The sequence below is a fragment of the Propithecus coquereli genome, unplaced genomic scaffold (assembly GCF_000956105.1).
Source record: "Propithecus coquereli isolate 6110/MARCELLA unplaced genomic scaffold, Pcoq_1.0 Scaffold4, whole genome shotgun sequence".
Classification (NCBI taxonomy): Eukaryota; Metazoa; Chordata; class Mammalia; order Primates; family Indriidae; genus Propithecus; species Propithecus coquereli.
The window spans coordinates 12848493-12870679 of record NW_012149729.1 but is presented as its reverse complement, the minus strand read 5'-3'; the positions used below and the strand labels follow the sequence as shown (position 1 = coordinate 12870679).

At 36.2% G+C, this 22187-nt stretch overlaps 1 protein-coding gene across 3 annotated transcripts in view; it reads left to right on the top strand.

Annotated features, from left to right (window-relative positions):
* ZNF277 (zinc finger protein 277) overlaps window positions 1–22187 on the top strand; it is a 93882-nt gene that overhangs the window by 28361 nt on the left and 43334 nt on the right. For 2 of the 3 annotated variants that reach the window (XM_012652794.1, XM_012652796.1), the window contains exon 2: window positions 21664–21865. In XM_012652794.1, the coding sequence (XP_012508248.1) occupies window positions 21664–21865 (202 nt within the window). The remainder of the gene's footprint in view (window positions 1–21663; window positions 21866–22187) is intronic. The other variant, XM_012652795.1, reaches the window with a different exon arrangement.

Genomic DNA, 22187 nt, shown 5'->3' with positions numbered 1-22187 from the left:
CAACAACATCACATCCAGTTTGTGTGTGTGTGTCCTCGGGTTGTGCTAACATGATTAGGAATTATTTTACTGTTTGTTTTTTATAGCCCCTAAATTTTTAATATTCCATGAAATATTGGTTTAATACCAATTTGTGTTAAGATAAAATATGGCATCGGAGAGTGTCTGGGTGTCTATTGAAATGTTTCCTCATCCTTATCTGCTGTTAACATGCATAAGAAAAAACTAAGTTATTGCCATTAAGTTTATGATAATAGGTAATGACTCAAACTATAAAAGTGTGTATTTTTTTCCTGTTTTGTTTCTTAAATGAAAAACTATTATATTTTGCTATATGGATGCTAATAAGTATCCATCTTTTTTAAAGAAGTCTTTTAAATTGTGTTTTTTTCTGTTTGTGGTTAGTAATTCATTCCTTTTATCCTTAAACACATCAGAAGCATACAGTTAAAAAAAAAAAAGGATAGTTTGGAGGCTATGACTTAGACTATAAAAAATAGGAAGCAGATATAATAGAAAATTGCAAAAAAGGATAAGTTAACCTTATCATGTAAAGTTTAAAGAGGTGGGGTAAGCCCCAGAAGTTGGAGATCCAGGCAGAAATTTGACCTGGAGAGGGACAGTCTGAAGGTTAAGGTATTTAAAATTGCTGGTTTGCCACAAACACTAAACCATCTATATATTAGGATGTTGGAACAGAGCCTAAGGAAGTTGTATTATTTGTGGTCTGGTGGAATCTGAAGGCCAGGCTGTTAGGCTGTAATAAAGAGCTAAACAGGGTCTAGAAATCAAGATAAATAAGATTCACCTGGTCAGGAATCCCTGTGTCAGTTAGTCCAAGGAAACAGTAGCATCATAGTAATTCCAGTCAACCAGCCTAATCCTGATATAATAAGAACCCAGCATTGCTTCTTCCTCTTGATCATCACTGCCCTAATTCAGGCTCTCACTGTATCTCACCTGGACTATTGCAATTGCTTCCTTATTGGGATCCAGTCACTGAATACTAATAATGCTCATAGTTCCTGATTATACTTTCTCTGCCTTCCTGCTGTGTTGGTCCTAGAAGTGCTCACAGCTGCCCTGCTCGCCCCAACTAAGCTGGCTCCTTTCATATACTCGTATTTTCCCCTAAGGTCTTGGTTCAGATGATCAACTTCTTACACTTTGATTGGCAGACTTAGGTGCTCTCGTCAATCTGGATTTACCCTAGGTATTACACATACCTTTATTTATAATAAATGCCATGTATTTTAATGGCTTGCTTCTCCCTCCATGCATTGAGATCAGAATTCATGTTTTCATCTCTCTAGTCCTTTCTCCTAGCTTGGTGCCTAGCATACCATAAGTTTTCAATAACTATTTTTCGAATGAATGGGTAAGAGGTTTTTACATATCATAGACATGGCAACCATAAATCATGGATTTTCCGAAATAATTTTGAGTTGAAATATTTAGTCCTTTTCTTTCAGCTGTCAGTCACTTTGAAATTCAGCTATTGCTGTGCCCCAAATTTGTCTCCTAAATGTCTTATACACAGAAATAACAAAAATTCTTTAAAGTTACCACATAGCAGAGACCTAGAAAGAGGAAGACTCTATCTCTCTTGAGGAAGGGTATGTTAGCCATTTAAGAAAATCCCCAGGGAAGTCTATTAGTGAAGTTTAAATCTGGGAGATGAGATAGAGTGCTTCTGTGCTTGAGAGGTTTAGTACCGTAATTTTTGGACTGAATTGTTCAGAACATATAAAAATCTATCTTTCTTCTCTTTGCGTTTCCACATCCATCCAAAATTCAAAATACTGGGGAAATATGGTTAGAATTGAGGAATACTTCATTCCATGGAGTAAGGGATTATAATGACCTTTAATTTATCTGTCAACATCTCAGAAAACAATATGGTTTTTTGTATAAAAAGCTTACCAGATTTCTGAAGATTATTGAGTAGTTATTTTTCAAAGGGATTACATACTTCACTGACTGCAAACATCATGTCTTAATGACTATCAACGTAACACACTTTTACTTACCAACTCCACACCAAATATTCCTAAATTGCTCTATTTGGGGAGGTTTTGTTTCCATAGTTATTCTGCTTCTCCTTGCCTGGTGACAATTCGTTTATTAATCAAACAGATATTTACCCAGCATCTACTGTGTGCAAGGCACTGTGCTAGGTGCTAGAATCAGAAAAATGAACAAAATGGACAAGCTTTCCGCCCTCATCAAATGTAAAAACTGGTAGGAGAAATGGATTTTAGCAGCATTTTATCAATTCTCCATATTCTAATATGTGGTGGAGAGAACTGGGTATAAAATGAATGTATGTAGCAGAAGTCATGCCATGAACTCAGAGCCTTCAAAAGGGACTTGCCAGGTGACAGAAATGAGGGATGTGAGGTGCAAAATAGGATTAGATGAATTCTAATAACACATATTATTAGAATTCATCTAATCATGACCACTTTGATTTAATACCACCTTCAACTGATGTTAGAATAATAGGGAGCATTGAGGATTATGGCAAATGGGAACATACTTACCCTCTCTCAGGAAGCAGCCATTCAGATCCAGATTGTTGATGAATGGATATGTGCTCCCAGTATTATCAGAATATCCAATTTTTATATTAAAAGCCAGAATCTGGATTTGTTTTTTCATGTCTACTCTTTCCATTTTCCTTATGGTAACTAACTGAAATTAAACTACTTTGCATAGCAAATAAAATATATCAGCTAGGTAAATTTGGCATGAGGGCTGCCAGTTCATAGGCTCTGAAAGAGTCTGAGCCCTCTCTGAGGTAAGGGCATGAGTTTTAGCATCTAATTTGAATACACAGAAGCCTTTCTTGCTCCATTCCTAGTTAGGATTACCAGACTAAGCAAATGATAATAAAGGATGATGCCAAGTTATTTTGAATTTCAGATAAACAAATACTTTTTTTTTTACTATACACTATGTATGTCTCAAGTACTCTGTAGGATATACTTGTACTAGGCAATACCATACAGCAGTGGTCCTTAACCTTTTTGGCACCAGGGACCAGTTTCATGGAAGACAACATTTCCACGGACCCCCAGGGGGGAGGGGGATGGTTTCGAGATGATTCAAGCGATTGCAGTTACTGTGCAGTCAGACCTCTCTGCTAATGATAATCTGTGTTTGCAGCCGCTCCCCAGTGCTAGCATCACCTCCTCAGCTCCTCCTCAGATCATCAGGCATTAGATTCTCATAGGGCGCGTGCAACCTAGATCCCTCGCATGCACAGTTTACACTAGGGTTCGCACTCATGAGAATCTAATGCTGCCACTGATCTGATGGGAGGCAGAGCTTATGCCGTGATATGAGCGATGGGGAGTGGCTGTAAATACAGGTGAAGCTTCGCTGGCTTGCCAGCTGCTCACCTCCTGCTATGTGGCCCGGTTCCTAACGGGGTTCTTAACAGGCCACGGACCAGTCCCTGGGGTTGGGGACCACAGCCATGTGGTATTTGTGACATACTAAAAAAAGTATTCATTGTTTATTTAAAATTCAAATTTAATTGGACATCCTGTATTTTATCTGGCAACCCTATTCATAGTACTGTGCTAATATTTTGAAGTTAAGTTCACCAAATAAGTAGCCTATGGGTAAATGAACTGTTTCATCATTTTTCCTATCTATTAATATTAATAATTCATTTAAAATTTCCTTTTTTATTGAGTGATTGCTGTTTGCCAAGATGAGCAAACCTTCAAATGGGAAGTAAAAAAACAAATCTGGCTATCTATGGGGAAACCTTATTTAACTTTTATATATAAACTTCTAAATTGTCAGTACCATATTTTATTATTTTGGCACAAAAATTGTTCTTGCTGTGGTTCAAATGAACATTTTTATCTACGTATTTACCCCCATGCTACCAACTTGCCTTTGTGGCATTTTTTAAAACACATAGCTTTACAAATGTCCCCCTTTCCCTGTTAGCAAATTGATTTTTGTTTTAATCTTTGAAAAGCTAAGTTCTTAGTGCTTTGCCTCAAACAGTATTCTCCCTGATGCCCATGTCACTTTGCAATTATTTTCGTACTTTTTGAGGTTCTTTTATTCTTTCCTTCCTGATATTAACCATCTGTATTAATGACATAATAAACCAGGCTTGTTGCTAATGAATTGATTCATTCAGTGCTGGATTTAATTAGACATTTAACGTGCCAGCAGATGTTCTGATTTTGTTTTGTTATCCCCAAATAAAATACAATGAATTTTTATATTTTTGCATAAGTTACACTAAATCAAAATTTGTATTGTATATTATAAAAGGCTAACTGATGGAGTTTTTGTTACCAATATTTTCCAAATATTAGAAGGAAAATCAGTTTCTCTTTAAAACACCTAACGCTAATTGGCACAAGAGTAAAATCGAGGAATAAAGAATATCTAGGAATGAGGAATGGCATGGCCTGCAAATCTGTACAAAGGAAATTAAAGCCACAGATACATCCCGAAGATTTTTTTTTAGTACTTCAACAGGGAATGCATTTTCTAAATAATTAACCACAAAAAAGATTAGTAAAGAACTATTAATTCTAGAGACACTGTCCAGTGATTTTGTTTTTTAATTGTTTGCTTTTCATGGTTTTCTTTGCAGTGTCCAAAAGGCCTTTTATTTTAAGAAAAAGAAAGAAAGAAAAAGGCAGTTTTAGGAAAGATTTTTAATGTTCAAGTCTTAATTAGAGAACTTGGGAGGGAAAGTTGTAAATGTGTTAGTGCATGCATAAAAGTAATAGCTCATACAAACTAGTGAGCCGTCCTCATTTTGGACTTTCAGCCTCTAGTACGCCCTTTCTAGAAAAGGAATAAAAGGATTTTGTGCAGTGCCCCAGGTACCAAATCAATAGATAATGTGAATGAAGTAATCTCGGACTTACAGATACATTAAGGGGGAAAAACTATCTTAAAGCATTTTACCAAGTGGGTAAGTTCACCTATCAGACAAACTTCCTGAGATATGGGTATAATAACTTCTAGAACACCAACAAAATTAAAAAGACGAAGAAGATAAAAGTAGGTCCTTTCCCTTCTCCAGCTTAGTTTCTTTGTTTGCTTTGTTTGGTAGTTTCTTTTGTTTAAAAATATGTCACCTATATTTTAAAAATAGGTATTGTACTATAAATATGGTTTTCTATAATTTTTTTCACATGACAGTGTGCCCTGAGTATTTTCCCATACCACTAAATCTCTCTAAATGCATTTTAATGACTCACTTAATTTCTATAATTCATTAGTTCTCTTATTGGATATTGGGTCATTTCTATTTTTTTCCTATCATTAAATTAACACCAATGTATATTCTTGAATAAACCCCTCAGTCTTGCTTCCATAGGGCATTATTTCCAGGAAGGGATCAGCCTTACTACTTGAACTTTAAATTTCTAATTATATTTCAGCATATAAGGAATGTATTAGTTTCCTAAAACTAGGGCAAGAAGGGAGTGAAATCAGGAAGGGAGGCTAGGCAGAGAGCACAGGTGATGGAAACAGAGTTAAGCCTACTCTAGTGTCTGTGCTGTCTTTTCTGACTTCCAAGATGAATGGATAGTTACAGCATAGAGTGATTGCATGTTTCATCTGAAGTTCACCTCTTACAAATTTGCAATATTTTTCTTTTAGTCTTAACAGTTTTTTCAGCATTTGGTAGACTCGTTAATATAATTCAAAGCTAGTCGCAGAAATGTGTGTGAGAAAGATTAGAACTTGTGATGGTAGGTCACAAAACCCTTAATTAGTTTCTAGTGGGTCTTGCCTCAGGGTTCTGTTTATGGGTCTGCCCAGGTAACTTGGGAAGATCCCAGCCACCATAAAAACTCCAGCCATTGGTAATTTCATAAATTTTATAGTTAATCATTCTGAGCACTGCATTAGAGTCTTTGAATTCCCTGCATGGCTTCCTGTATACTACAGGTTATCTGGTGTCATCAGTTTCAACCAGGTGCTTGGGTGATGGGAATGAAGTTTCAGCTTTGATGTTTTCTGTCAAAACTAGTAATAATATATATCCTAGGAGACTAACCGTGCCTCCTTTTACCCTTTGTAAAGTCTGTTTCACCTAACAGCCAACGATTTGTTTTTCGGCCTATAAAAAAATGGGAGAATGCAAAATAAATTTGCTGCACCCTACAAAGAGCTAATAGATAGCATTTCATATGCCTAACTGTATCTACTTTCTGGTTGTTTTTTTTGTTTTTCAGATTAAAAATTACTTCATTTTTTACTGATAATCACTTCTTGCGCCCGGGCTAGAGTGCCGTGGCGTCATCCTAGCTCACAGCAACCTCAAACTCCTGGGCTCAAGCGATCCTACTGCCTCAGCCTCCCAAGTAGCTGGCCCGGCTAATTTTTTTTTTTTTGTATATATATATTTTTAGTTGTCTGATTAATTTCTTTCTATTTTTAGTAGAGACAGGGTCTTGCTCTTGCTCAGGCTGGTTTCGAACTCCTGAGCTCAAACAATCCGCCCGCCTCGGCCTCCCAGGGTGCTAGGATTACAGGCATGAGCCACTGCACCCGGCCTACTTCTTGCTTTTTCTGAGAGGAAAGAATGGTAACTCGAATTGATGATGAAAAAAAATCTCATTTTTCTAATGTTAAACTCTTTCCCCATTTATTTTCATACTTCTTGTCTAAATATTACATGTGTAACATTTCACCCCAAATCCTTAAATTCTTTAACCTTCATGATCTCTTTAGAATTGTATCTGTTTTTATGAGTTTATTCATAATCTTCTCTCTATTAAAAAACACTGCTGCTCATTTGTTTAATCCTTGTGAATAACAAAGCCTTTAGTCAAAGCTGTCGTGTCATTCTGCTTGCTTTCACTTGAACATTCTATAATAGAAAACTTTTTTAAAGCAAGGTGACCTGAACTATCAGTTGTCCCAAATAAAATCAGTTATTTGGTTTTTAAATAACATCTTTTGACGTATACAAAGGCAGTAGACATCTTAGAATTCTATTTAGTTTTTAAAGCACTGTGCTAAAAGTTTAGAGTATTATCCTCTAGTAAACATTTATTCTTCTGTTCAGTGTCTTGTAGCATATGAGTACCAAGGGTGTACTCATTTTCTTTAGAAATTGGTGTTCCCTAACTCATTACTTTGTGTTTCTCTACAATGAGTTCTTTGCACTGCTCTCAGACAGCTTGCATTTAATAGCTCTCCTCCTTCCTACAATCTGCCCTGCTAGTTTTGCAGCCTCAATAGATTTCATCTCTCTTCACGTTCTGTCTTCCAAATTACTGAGACATTTTAAAAAGCAATAAAAAAAAAAAAAGATTATCAAGCCATGTATATAGACTGCTTGCCCAGATTTATTAATCTTAAAATGGCCAAGCTACTGGCCAGGAATTTTCAGCTTTATATTAAAGCTCAGTGAAATCCAAAGAGAGAGCACTGTACAGAATATTGTCATTACAAGGAGAACTTTGGACTTTAAATTCCCATGGCAAACAATATTTTTAGTTTCAGTTTTTTTAGGGATTGTCTATTTGCCTTAATTACTTTTTTTGTGGAAAAAGTATTTTACATTATTTGTTTTCTGCATTGATATATTAAAGGATAAGTTAATTATTAATATATCAATAAAGGTAATTTAATGACAGAAAAGTTTTGTTCCATGGGATTGCCTCGTAGAGTGTTTTGTAAACAATCTAAGGTTATATATTTTTAAGAAAAATATTTTATCTTCTTGTAAAACTATGCTATTATTCATATCTAGAAACTCTTCAAAGCTTAGCATTTAATATTTTATATTTGTTTCAATTAAAAATATAGATACTTTTGCTTGTAGAAGTGGATGGATAATACTGCCTAACTTCATATGGACTTAGCCATTCACAGTGTCCATAAAAAATAATAAAAATAGAACAGAGCAATAATAAATTGCCCTATATTGTATTTAAAATAACATACCTACTGTCAAGAAGGGAGGAGGAAACCAAGGTTTCTCTATCATAAGCCATATATTAAGGTATTTGCTCAGGGAGGTGCAGTGACTCTAGCTGGGCTCTGGATTCAGACGTTGTGGATTCCATTCCTCTCTACTTCTGATGGGCTGTGTAACCCTGTATAATCTTTTAGTCGAGGAAAAGGCCACTACTCAATATCTAAAACAGCTGGATTTATAGTTGCTGGAGAGTGGAGACCTGCACTTGTAAGGCACAGCCTTTCTGAATAAAGCGGACTATTGATCTTGTTTAGGGTTTGGGAAATTGTAGAGATCAGAGACTAGCAGACTCAGAAGCAGGAATGTGGAGGGATTGATGGACCTTTGGCTATGGCAGTATAGTCACTGAATGAGGCTGTTGCCAATTGACTGATTTTCAGAAATGTGATAACGGAATTGAGTTGTCGCAGACCCATTGAGACGAGTTTTAAACTGTTTATGATTCTTACTACATAACAGTAACAAAACTGCCTTCCTCATAGGATCTGAAAATTAAATGAAAGATTGTATGTAAACTTTCTAGCATAATGCCTAATAAAAATAAGCCATCCACTTCAAGTCTGACCTTGAAGAGAGTAAAGCCCCTTACCTATGAAAGCTCCACCTTTCAGAGCTCTAGATCATCACTATGGGCAGTCTGGCAGCTCAGATTTTTCTCACTCCCCAGTGTTACACAGCACATACCGTTCATTTGCATTTGTGTGTAGTTAATACACAGCTCTGCAATGTCAGCTTTTTGTGCAGTGTTTATGTCAGTTTTAAATAGTTATCATTTTCTTTCTAGACCAGTGGGCTTTTTGTGGGTTTGGTTTTGTTTTTAAGCTTTATGAGCATCAAAGATCTCTTTGTAAACCTTTTGAAAGCTGTGAACCCTTTCCCCTGAGAAATATATGTGTATGTACACATTTTTGTAGACAATTTCTTGAGTTCATAGAGTCCATGGAAGTTCAGGCCCTGCTTTTCAGAACTACCTCTGTTCAAAAAGGTTCTCTATCAGAATCTTCACCTCTGGAAATAGAGGTTTCAGTTGCAGGGCACTGGGCAATACCAATAAAAATAGCCATTTATGACAGAAAGCACACACTGTATCTTGTGGTTTGAGGGCAAAAGCTGAAATGCATTGGACAAGAAGGTACGAGGTTCCACAAGCTACGTGACCTTTTCTAGGCGACAGTATAGGCCAGTGCAATGGGTTTTGAACGTTAGTGTACATTGGCCACACCTGGGGATACTGCTTTGGGCCCTACCCCTAGAATTTGATTAATTAGGTCTGGCCCATGGTAATTATGGTCCTAACCACTCTTTAAGAAAAACTGAATTACTTCACAAAATCTAAGCATTGCTATGACACGGCAAGTTCTCCCTGACCAGTTACCTACCTTCCTCTCCAGTCTTATTTTTGGCATCTGTCCCCCTGCACCTTACAAATCCTATGAAACAATTTCTCAAGATCTTGTGATGTCAGATTTGTAGGCCAGTGATTCTTAAATTGCATCAGACTCACCTGGCCAACTGTTAAAATGCAGATTTCTTTTCTGGGCCCCACCCCCAGAATTTCTGATTCATTAGATCCTGGGCTAGGGCCCAGTAATTTGTATTTCTAAGGAGTTCCCAGGTGATGTTGATGCTGTTGGTTTGGGCCACACTTTGAGAACTAGCACTGGAGGCCTTGATACATTATTACAACTTACCACTGGTCACAAACAATAGATTGTTTATTTATACCAACTACTCAAACTCAGTAATTTAACTTGTGTTAATTATTTATAATCACTCGGTGATTGGTCAGTTGAAAAGGGGAATTGTTCTTGGTTAGTGTCTAATAACCAATAAAAGTATTGCAGAAATGTCTTTAAGCTTGAGAGAATAGGACAGGGTAGAAAGAAAGCGGTGATTGGTCAGTTGAAAAGGGGAATTGTTCTTGGTTAGTGTCTAATAACCAATAAAAGTATTGCAGAAATGTCTTTAAGCTTGAGAGAATAGGACAGGGTAGAAAGAAAGCTTTAAACAAATTATTCCATAAATCAAAAAAAAAAACAACCTCAGTAAAATACTGATTGTTTCCTCCTCAGCCCTAGCATGCCTTTTGCTGAATGAAAGAAGCTTTTGAGACACAGCTGTATCCTTATCCAGGAATAGGTCTCACTTATAGTAGGGTCCTGCTCAGGCTCTTCCGCTCTAGAAAGTAAATGAGGAACTCTGAGGCTGGAGAGATTGTTGACCATCCTTTCTGACTCTCTTCATATAAGAAAGAAAGAGAAGAAAGAAAGAGAGAGAGGGAAACAGAAAGAAAAGAGGCCGGGCACAGTAGCTCACACCTGTAATCCTAGCTCTCTGGGAGGCCAAGGCAGGTGGATTGTTTGAGCTCAGGAGTTCGAGACCAGCCTGAGCAAGAGCGAGACCCCATCTCTACTAAAAATAGAAAGAAATTAGCTGGACAACTAAAAATATATATAGAAAAAGTTAGCTGGGCCTGGTGGCACATGCCTGTAGTCCCAGCTTCTCGGGAGGCTGAGGCAGAGGGATCGAGCCCAGGAGTTTGAGGTTGCTGTGAGCTAGGCTGATGCCATGGCACTCTAGCCCAGGCAACAGAGTGAGAGACACTGTCTCAAAAAAAAAAAAAAAGAAAGAAAGAAACAAAGAAAAGAAAGGGAGAGAGAGAGGAAGAAAGAAAGAAAGAAAGGAAGGAAGGAAGGAAGGAAGGAAAGAAAAGGAAAGAAAGAAAATAGCTTTATGTTCAAAGTCAATCATTATATCTGGTTTCTTCTACTAACCTCACCTCCTAACTGCTAATGCCCAAACTTTCTTTAGCCACCACATAACTAAAGATATAAGTGATCCACATTAAAATGTCCATACTCTTTAATCCAGAAATTCTGCTTCTAATAATTAACCCCAAGAAAATTATCCTTAAAAAGGGAAAAAAATTAGGTACAGGTGTTTTTACTGAAATTTTATTTATAAAAACAAGAAATACGTACAACCTAAATATCTGAAATGGAGAATTGGTTAAATAAATTATGTTGAAATATTAGAATACTATGGTTATTGTAAGAAATTTTAGAGGATATTCAGTGATGTGGAAAGTTACTTGTAGCATAGTAAGTGGGGAAAAAAACCAGTATCAAGCAAGTTTTTTTGTATTAATTTTTTTGTCTTGAAATATACAGGCACACCTCAGAGATATTCCGGCTTCAGTTTCAGACCACTACGATAAAGCAAATATTGCAATAAAGCCAGTCACGTGAATATTTTGGTTACTCAGTGCATATAAATGTAATGTTTATACTATACTGTAGTCTGTTAAGTATACAGTAGCATTATGTCTAAGAAAATATACATACCTTAATTAAAAAATACTTTATTGCTAAAAAATACTAATGATCATCTGAGCCTTTAAGTTGTAATCTTTTTGCTGGTGGAGGGTCATGTCTCAATGTTGATGGCATCTGACTGATCAGGATGGTGGTCACTGAAGGTTAGGGTGGCTGTGCCAGTTTCTTACACTAAGACAACAATGAAGTTTGCCACATAGATTGACTCCTCCTTTCATGAAAGATTTCTCTGTAGCATTCAATGCTATTTGATAGCATTTTACCCCCAATAGAATTTATATCAAAATTGGAGTCAGTCCTCTCAAACCCTGCCACTGCTTTATCAACTAAGTTTATAGAATATTCTAAATCCTTTATTGTCATTTCAAGTGTTCATAACCTCCTCACCAGGAGTAGATTCCATCTCAGGAAACCTCTTTCTTGGCTCATCCGTGAGAAGCAATTCTTCATCCCTCCTCTGTTCAAGTTTTATCATAAGATTACAGAAATTCAGTCACATCTTCAGGCCCCACTTCTAATTCTGTTGCTATTTCCACCACATGTTCAGTTATTACTTCTGCTGAAGTCTTGGACCCCTCAAAGTCATCCATGAGAGTTGGAATCAACTTTCTTCCAAACTCCTGATAATGTTGATATTTTGACCTCTTCCCATGAATCACAAATGTTCTTAATGGCATCTAGAATGGTGAATCCTTTCCAGAAGGTTTTCAGTTGACTGTGCCCAGATTCATCCGAGGAATCGCTATGGCGGCTATAGGCTTATGAAATGTATTTCTTACGTAATAAGACTTCAAAGTCAAAATGACTCCTTGATCAATGGGCTGCAGATGGATGTTGTGTTAATGGTATGAAAACAACATTAATCTCCTCTACGTCTCCATCAGAGCTCTTAGGTGACTAGGTACATTTGTTGATGAGCAGTAATATTTGGAAAGGAATCTTTTTTTCTGAGTATAAGTCTCAACAGTGGGCTTAAAATATTAAGTAAAACATGTACTGTCACTGGGCTTTGTTGTTCCATTTTTAGAGCACATGCAGAGTAGAATTAGCATAACTCTTAAGGGCCCTGAGAACATTCAGAATGGTAAATGAGCATTGGCTTTCAACTTAAAGGCATCAGCTGCATCAGCCCCTAACAAGAGAGTTAGCCTGTCCTTTGAAGCTTTGAAGCCAAACATTGACTTCTCCTTTCTAGCTATGAAAGTCCTATATGACATCTTCTTGAAATAGTAGGCTGTTTTGTCCACTTTGAAAATCTATTGTTTAGTGTAGCCACTTTCATCAATTATGTTAAGTAGATCTTCTGGATAACTTGCTGCTTCACCTTATACTTTTGCAGAGATGGCTTCTTTCCCTAAGCCTCATGAACCAACCTTTGCCAGCTTCCAACTTTTCTTCTGCAGCTTCTTCACCTCTCTCAGCTTTCATAGAATTGAAGAGAATTAGGGTCTTGTTCTGAATTAGGCTTTGGCTTCAAAGAATGTTGGGACTGGTTTGATCTTCTATCCAGACCCTCACTCAAACTTTCTCTATATCTACAATAAGGCTGTTTCACCTTCTTATCATTTGTGTGTTTACTGGAATAGCACTTTTATTTCCTTCAAGAGCTTTTCTTTTGCATTCACAACATGGCTGTTTGGCATGACAGGCTTTGCTTTCAGCCTATCTCAGCTTTCAACATGCCTCGTCACTAAGTTTAATCATATCTAGCTTTTGAGTTACAGTGAGAGATGGGTGTCTCTTCCCTTGAACACTTAGAGGCCATTGTAGAGTTAATTGGTCTAATTTCAATATTGTCATGTCTCAGAGAACAGGGAAGCCCAAGGAGAAGGAAAGAAATGGGAGAATGGCCAGTGGAGCAGTCAGAACACACACAACATTTATCAATTAAGTGTGCTGCCTTACATGGGCATGGTTCTTGGCAACTAAGGCAATTGCAGTAGTAACAGCAAAGATCACTGATCACAGATCAACATAACAGATATAATAATGATGACAAAGTTTGAAATATTACAACAATTACCAAAAGGTGACACAGATACAAAGCAGGAGCACATGCTTTTGGAAAAATGGCACTGATAGACTTGTTCTACGCAGTTACCACAAACCTTCAATTTGTAAAAAAAAAAAAACACACAATATCTGTGAAGGACAATAAAATGAGGTATGCCAATATTTGAAGAAAAATCATCTTAATGTTAATAATGGTTATTTCTGAATGGTGAGATTATGGGTGTTTTTTCCCTTCATTTTGCTTACAAGTTCTATAGTGAACTATGTATTCATTTTTGCATTCAGAACATTTTGTTTTGAAATGCTATAAGGCTTAATCAAAATAGTTCAGTGAGAATTTTAATCAAAGTAATTACATCAGTCAACCAAAAAGTACAGAAGACCATTCAGAGCTGTTCTTTTCATTTTGAATAAGAGGAGAATGTGAAAGTCCTAGAGCAGTAGTGAGTGCCTCTCTGTAGAAAGGACGAGTCATCATTTGGAGAGGGAAGGGTGCAGAAGGAAGCTACAGGAGGCAGATATTTGCTGGCTCTGCTCTGTTAACCTTTAAATGATAAGGACAGACAGAAGCTGTGAGTAGTATTGTCATCTTACTGCAGACAGAGGCAACTCTACTTCCTATAATTAACATTTTTACATTTACTTTTTAATTGTTAAGATTGCGGTATAGTTACTATCCAGCCATTGGGTCACTAACAATGGTCCAGGGTTATCAATAGATAGAATGCTTGTGCTTTTGCACAAACTAAAAAATGAAGACTTTTTTCTGACAATGGATTAAGAGCTGCAACAGCTTCTGAAATTTCAGGTGAAATATTTGAACACCCTACCAGTATACCATAACAACAGACTAACTTTTGAAAATAATTATAAAATATAGGTGTGTGGAATATTGAAAACTTATTTTTCAAGCTCCAGAGTTTTATTGTACTCCTGAAAACAATTGCTTCACCAAATGTTATGTTTTCCTTGTTTTCAAAATATCCCTTGACTATTTATAGTTCTAGACCTTCTCTTACGGAGTTATTGATGTCACACAAATGTTAAGTTTTAAAGAAATTGTTCTTGAAAGTTTTAAATCTCTAAATGTATCAAAAATATATGTTTATGTTTTCATAAATGCAGGAGTCATGTCTTTGATATTCATAAACTTTGTACTCTTTATTCTTTTTTTGAGTAAGAATTTGTTCATCTCAGTGGTTTTCACCTGGGCAGGGGTAGGTGAAAAAGCTTCCCAAATTATTGTAATAGTACCTTTTCCCTACTTGTAAATCACTGGTTTAGAATACAGCAGAAATGACAGCTGGTGGTAAGATTCAGAGCAAAGCACTTTTGTGTTCTGAAAGATTCTTTGATCACTACTATAACCTCTTAATATATTCTTAATTATATTGGATATGTTGAATATCATTATTTTTCCCTTAGCTTATTTTATACAACCCAATAACTTATTTTACATTTTTTTTATCTAATGGCTGTCATGCAATCATGCATAATCAATGTTTAGTGGAGTGCTGGGATTTTGGAAACCTGATGTCTTTGAGTGCTAATCTGATTTTTATCAGTTTCAGCAATCAAACATTTCCCTAGTATGTTTTAACTTTAGGATCTTATTGAAAATAATTTTATTCAACAAGTCTTATTTCTTAAATGCTTTAAGTTTTATAGAATTTGAGTTAAGAATGAAAAGAGGTTGGGGAAGAAAGAGAAAAGGACAATAATAATTGCTAACATTTGATTAGCTTTTGCAGGCTGTTTCTCTCTTGCTTCCTTCTAAAAGTCCCCTTAATTTTTTTTCACCTTCCCCATTTTTCCATTCTTTTTATTAATGTACATCTCATTGCTAGGGAATATCTGCCTACTGGGAGAGTATTAGGAGGTTTGAGGCTTCAGATCTCAGAGGCAAAGAGAGAAACAAGATTTTCTCTACTGTTGCCACTTCCTCATTCCACAGTGGTTCCACAATGGGTATGTGAGCCCACTGGGCTTTCAAAATAGCAGTGGTGGCAGCTTACCCCAGCCAAGACCTTATCCAAGATTTCCTTGGATACTCCCACAGATGACTGAAATTCTTAAACAACAGGAACTCAACCTTTCCTTTCTTAGGGACAGCTAAACACTTTTGTTAATTCTGGCCCAGTATGTAAGACCAGTTCATATGAATCTGAATGATTTTGAGTGCCTTTTCTAGAAAATCAAGGGTATCTCATGACAGTTTGCCATGAAGGTGAATTTAATTTTCCTGTAATTCAAGTCCATCAAGGAAAATACCTCTCACTGAGGCACAGCCTTTCTTTCACCTAACAACCAGAATAAGTGACCATATGTGTAAGCACAGAAATGGAGAGGAAGGAAAGTTGACCATTAAGGAAGAAAAACTCATTTTAGATTTAGAGGGAAAATATACCACATGCCCGTGCTCATGCACACACAAAGCTTAGTGGCTGAGTATTTTGGAATTTGTTGTCAAACTTGAAAGCCGTAGGGCTTAATTGATATTTTTTTAAAAATTTATTTAGTTTGAATAAGACTTATCAGGTAAAGAGCAGTTTTTCTCAGGAACTTGAAATACCTAATTAGTATTATCTGTATATTTCTTAAAGATTTACAATGTGTTGGTTTTTTTGTCTTTCAGTGTTCTCATATAGGACCTTATCCCACATAGGATCATTTGGCAAACACTAGAAATATGGAGTGATCTTAGAATACAAGATGTACAAAGAATAATAGTTTATAGACTATTGTTCTTGAAATTTTTTTGTATATCCAAAATTAAAGTCCAAAGTAGAAAGATTTTTTAAAATCATGATAACTACCTTTGAATCAAAGTTAAAAAACATACCAAAACCATAGGTGAGTTGCTATGTTTTTTTCAGGACATATAATTTTTCCCTGGTTTGCTTATTTTCATTTACTTTCAATTTTTTAACGATAATTATTGTATATCTGTTTCATGTGGTTTGTATAAACATCTGGTTTAGTTTCATCAATTGCCACTTAATAACTTCAAGTAAACAGTCCCTTGGGCATTTTGTTCAATCTAGATTTCTTGAGGAGTTTCTTTACATTTAAGACTCTGAATCTCTTTAACATCAGTGTTTTTTTCCATGAGTCAATACCCCAGATCTTAAGACTGGGAATCTTGAGTGATACTATTTTACCTCATGTAATGTTTTTATCTCATAAGGTATTTACGTATCTGGACTTTTTTGAAATAAATTATTCTAGTTAATAATTTCATTATTCTCTAAATTAAAAATCTATTCGACATAGTTTTTAATTTGAAAATACTACTTGACTTTATTCTAAAGGATTGCCATGTTTAAAACATAAACCAGGCCGGGCACGGTGGCTCACGCCTGTAATCCTAGCTTTCTGGGAGGCCGAAGTGGGCGGATTGTTTGAGCTCAGGAGTTGGAGACCAGCCTGAGCAAGAGCGAGACCCCGTCTCTACTAAAAGTAGAAAGAAATTATCTGGACAACTAAAAATACATAGAAAAAATTAGCCGGGCATGGTGGTGCATGCCTGTAGTCCCAGCTACTCGGGAGGCTGAGGCAGAAGGATTACTTGAGCCCAGGAGTTTGAGGTTGCTGTGAGCTAGGATGACGCCACGGCACTCTAGCCCGGGCAACACGGTGAGACTCTGTCTCAGAAAAAAAAAAGACATAAACCAAAGAGAGAAATGCATTTGTAGAATTGTCAACAAAACAGAATACTTTCTATTCCGTAGAAAGACAAAAACTAATTTTTTTCAAGAAACTAATTGATATAAGAGAGATTTACATATATAGTTTAAGAAATTCAAATGTTCTAAAACAAGAATTTAAATCAGTGGTTATGTGGTACTTACTTTTAAAAGTCCCTTATTTATTAATGTGTTTTTCTATGCCTAAAAAAATTATTTTTTCCTGTTCCATAAAAACAAAACTATTGCACTAAAAAATATTCATATTAATGAATTAAGACATCAGACACTAAAATAAAAACATGACATAGCTATTTAATCTTGTAAATAGAGATATTTCACTCCTACAACTCAGAAATTTATGATTCTATCAAAAATACTAATTATACTTAATAGGGAGCATCAGATAGGTAATTTACAATTTTCCAGTTGCCAACCCATTTCATTAAAATATTGACTAGACTATTAATGTCAAAGTAATTTCCTGTCAAATCAAATCAATTAAATTAGGTTAAACCCAACCTCTGTGAATGTACTGTGATATTTCTACTGGGCACCACTTATTTAGAAAGCATAGTGCAGGCCAATAATCAATCAAATCTTCTGAATCATAATTTACTCTCCCTTTCTTTTCATCTTTTCCTCCATAGAACTCAATAAATAAGAGCACTCACCAATCTCTTTGTTTCCCCATTCTTGCCAGAAAGCATTTTTTCAGTGTTTTTTGTTACATCGGCCCTTCTATTAGGATCACCAGTATTGTTTGCATCAGACTATTCTGGTTAATTAAATTTACCATTGACTACAGTTAAGATTTTAATGCCTTTGTTTATTTACAGCTTTACCAATGAAAAAATCCTTCTACATTTGTATTCCCAAATCCCTGATGTCTGCCCCTGACACGTGCCCCCTACTGGTAGAAAGGAGATAAAGTTGAGGACTTAGTGCCAATATCCAGCCTTGAATTTCTTAGAGCCTTTAGCATCCCTAGTCCTGGCCCTCAGTATTAATTTAAATGCTCTGAAGTATCTTTGATATTATAGAGTAAAAGCAGTAGAGGAAATGAAATATCTTGATGCAAAAGAATATTTGAAGTAATAATACAGCATAAAGGTCCTTCATTTGTCATATTAATAAGGAAAGATTTATATTTATCCATTTACTTTCTCTTCCTAGGATTTATTTCCTCTAAAATGTCATGAATTTATAATATTTCAAACAACTGCAGCTTCTGCATTATTGTAATTATTACATTATTAAAGAAGACACCACTAATTTGTTGTTATGGAGTTAAGGTAAGAAGGTATCATGCATAAACTAGAAACATATGTAATCTATAGCCAAGAAATGAAACTAATGTACCATTTAGTTTCCCACTTTTTTACCAAAGTTGGCCTGGGAAAGGAAACTTAATCAGAACATTTTTACCATTAGGTAGTTTTGAAACTAAGAAATGCTGCCTTGAAGGGGGACAGCAGCCAAAATTTTGGATTCTTCAGTGCTTCGCTGGTATAATGAGGGAAAGGAGCATGATCAGTGTTGTCTCATTAGCCATGCATAATACAGATGGGTAATCAAGCCATTTCTATAGAGGTCCACCTGTAGTCTACTAAACAATTTGCTCTTGAGTCCATCTTTTAGTATATCCTGAGCTCACTGAGAGTTTCATCCTGCATAACAAACTTTATACTCATTGAACAGCAACTCCTCTTTTTCCCCTCTCCTCAGCCCCTGGCAACCACCATAAAACTTTCTGCTTCAATGAGTTTGACTACTTTAGATATTAGAATCATGTAGCAGTATTTATTTGTCCTTCTGTGACTGGCTTATTTCACTTATCATAATATCCTCAAGGTTCATCCACGTTGTAGCATATAATAGGATTTTCTTCTTTTAAAAGCCGAATAATATTCATTGTATTTAGATAGTATATTTTCATTATCTATGCATCTGTTGTTTCCACCTCTTAGCTATTGTCAGTAATGCTTCAATGAATATAGGAGTACAAATATTTCTTTGAGATCCTGTTTTCAATTCTTTTGGACAAATAACCAGAAGTGGGGTGGCTGGATCACATAATACTTCTATTTTTCATTTTTTGAGGAACCTTTATACTGTCTTCAGTAGCAGCAGCTGCACCATTTTATATTCCCAGCAGTCCACAAGGGTTCCAATTTTTCGATACCCTTGCCAATACTTATAATTTTCTGTTTTTTGATAGTGTCCATCTTAACAGATGTGAGATGATGTGTCATTGTAGTTTTGATTTCTATTTCCCTGATGATTAGTGATATTGAACACCTTTTCATATACTGTTGCCCATTTGTATGTCTTTGGAGATCTGTCTATTCAAGTCCTTGGCCCATTTTTTTAATCTGGTTATTTTGTTTTTTCACTATTGAATTGTAGGTGTTTTTTATATATATTGATTATTAATCCCTTTTCATTGACTTAGAGCAGCCTGTGGGAGGCCTAGCTTCAGTGCAAATGGAATTTCTGAACATAGCACCTGAGGTCTTGTAGCTTGTGCTCATAGGAGCAGATTTGAATGGCGCATTTCCATGGCCGTTACACCTACTGAACCAGGATCTGCATTTTTTCAAAATCTCCAGGAGATTTATATGCACATTAAACTTTGAGAAGCACTGCCCTAGAGTAATAATTTGCCACTTTTAGGATCATACTCAGAGTCAATAAAATTGTTAATAATCAGCATCCTTAAAACTTCAGCTTTCTTGGGATGGTAGTTTTTATAGTTCATTTGAACAAAGTTGCTATTCAAAGTAAGAACTAGCACAGATAATTTGTTATTATTAATTTGTGAGACATTTGTGAAGTGGATTTGGGTCAAAAGAATATCCAATATGCTTTGCCTCTTTCTGAAAGGACATATGATTTACTTCCTTTTGCTGTTTAGGCTTCAAGGTCCCTATACCAAAGGAGTATATATTTGTACATCTGTTGTCTTTTTACCATGGGGTAAGATGTAAATATGATACTTGTGGTGACAGCTGGAAATAAATAATCTGTTAGACAAATCTTACTGAGTTATATCAGCCAGCCCAGTTCTTTGTATTTTGGGCACTCTTGTCCAGTATTAGTAAATAATGTAATGAACAAAGATAAACACTTTGATTTAGCACACTTTAATATGAGTAGAGTATATGTGAGTGATGCATTAGAGGCTCCTCTCCTACAGGACACCGTCCCTCTCCAGCTCAGTTGGGTGACTCTCCCCTCCCCCTTCTCCCATCAACACTGTCCATTCTCTCTTTATCATTTTAATTTATTTATACCTTAAGTTGTGAGCACTTTAACTTTGATGGTAAGAACCATGTCATGCAACATTGAACAGGAAAAGACCAGCACCCATTAGATACTCAGTTAATTTTTATTAAGGGAGTGAATGAATGCTGCCCTCTTACATCACTTCCCTAATTCTTAAGCCATGATCAGCACTGTACTCGTGACTGATATAATTAATTAATAAATTAAGAACGCCTTGAAAAATTACATAAAAATAAGAAATAAACTTGAACAGGAGAACTGATATTAACCTAATTTCAAAGACTGTGGAATAGCCATCTTCCTTCCTCCCCCCACTCTCACTCCCTCCTTCCCTCCCTCCTTCTCACCTTCTCTCCCTCTCCCTCTCTCTCTCTCTCTCCCTGTCCCTCTCTCTCTCTCTCTCTCTCTCTCTTTCTCCCCCTCCCTCCCCCTCTCTCCCTCCCTCCCCAACTCCCTCCCCAAAATGCCAAAGGCCTTACCCTAGTTTCTTTACTCCAGTTTTCTGGTTACTAACAGCCTGTGTAAGTGACAGGTCCAAAATTCTACTCGGGCGACTAAAGGAGGCTCTTGATAAAACTGGCTGCAGATTTAGGCCCTAAAATCAGAGACATAGACCTTACATACTTCAACTCTAAAGATGCTGTAGGTGATGTTAGAAAAAGGAATAGTACAGACAGGAAAATGTTTATCCCATATGTCTAGTAAATGAGCATTCATCTCTTTGTTCACAGAAGTCTGACTTGTGATACATAATTGTGTAATAAGCAAAAGAGAAATATAAATCAACATAGAAAATTGACATCAGGGCCACCTAGCACGTGCTGTGTCAACCCAATGTGAAAGCCGTCTTCTCTGTATGTGACAAATAATCAGAAACAAGAAAGAGGTTGCAAGTGTGACGGGAAGCAGCTTAAAAGACAGGCCTGTTGTCATGTGTAGCTTCAGTATATACCATTCACTTCACTTAGTGTGATGACTCTCAGCAAGAGGTCACAATTGGGCCTTAGAACCTTACCCCAGCGTGTTGCAGCCTTTTCCCTTGCAAGTACCCCGGGAATTGCTGCCATTGGCCAGTGTCCAAGAAGGCGGCTTGAACAGCTGCCCTAACAAATGGGTTTCCCCCATTCAAGCAAGCAAATAGGGAGTTTGAGCTGCTTTGCAATATTCCTTGCCTCTGGGTTGCAAAAGATGTTTAAAATGATAATAAAGTATCCTACACTCTGGCACTATGTATCTTTTTTTTTTTTTTTTTTGGAGATATGTAAATATCTTTAGGATCCTTTTAATGCAGGAGGTAAGAAATCATCCATCTAAAGAGTTGGTTTCAGCTTTTTGTGTGTGTGTGTGTCTTTCCCAGACAGTAAGGATTGTATCCTAGAGCCGCTTTCCCTGCCAGAAAGTCCAGGTGGCACCACCACTTTAGAAGGTTCTCCATCTGTGCCTTGTATTTTCTGTGAAGAACATTTTCCTGTGGCTGAACAAGACAAACTTCTGAAGCACATGATTATTGAGCATAAGTTTGTCATAGCTGATGTCAAGTTGGTTGCTGATTTCCAAAGGTAAGTTTTGTTTTTCTCCATGAAAGAATTAAATTTATTTATTATTAGAGGAATAGCATAACCTATATGTAAAATTCCTTTACAAAAATGAAAATTCATATTCTTTTTGAGGTTTCTCCTTAGACTTTTTAAAAAAATCCTTGCACTTTCTTCCTTTAGTGTATAAGTTGTATTTGAGAATTTCACATACTAATTCATTTACTACAAATTCTCAAAACAGACCCACTTTCCAAAGAGTAGATATTATTCCCTTTGCAATATTCCATGAGATTGTTGATGTCCGTCAGATTAATGTTCTTTTCATGTTTTAGGCCATAGGCAA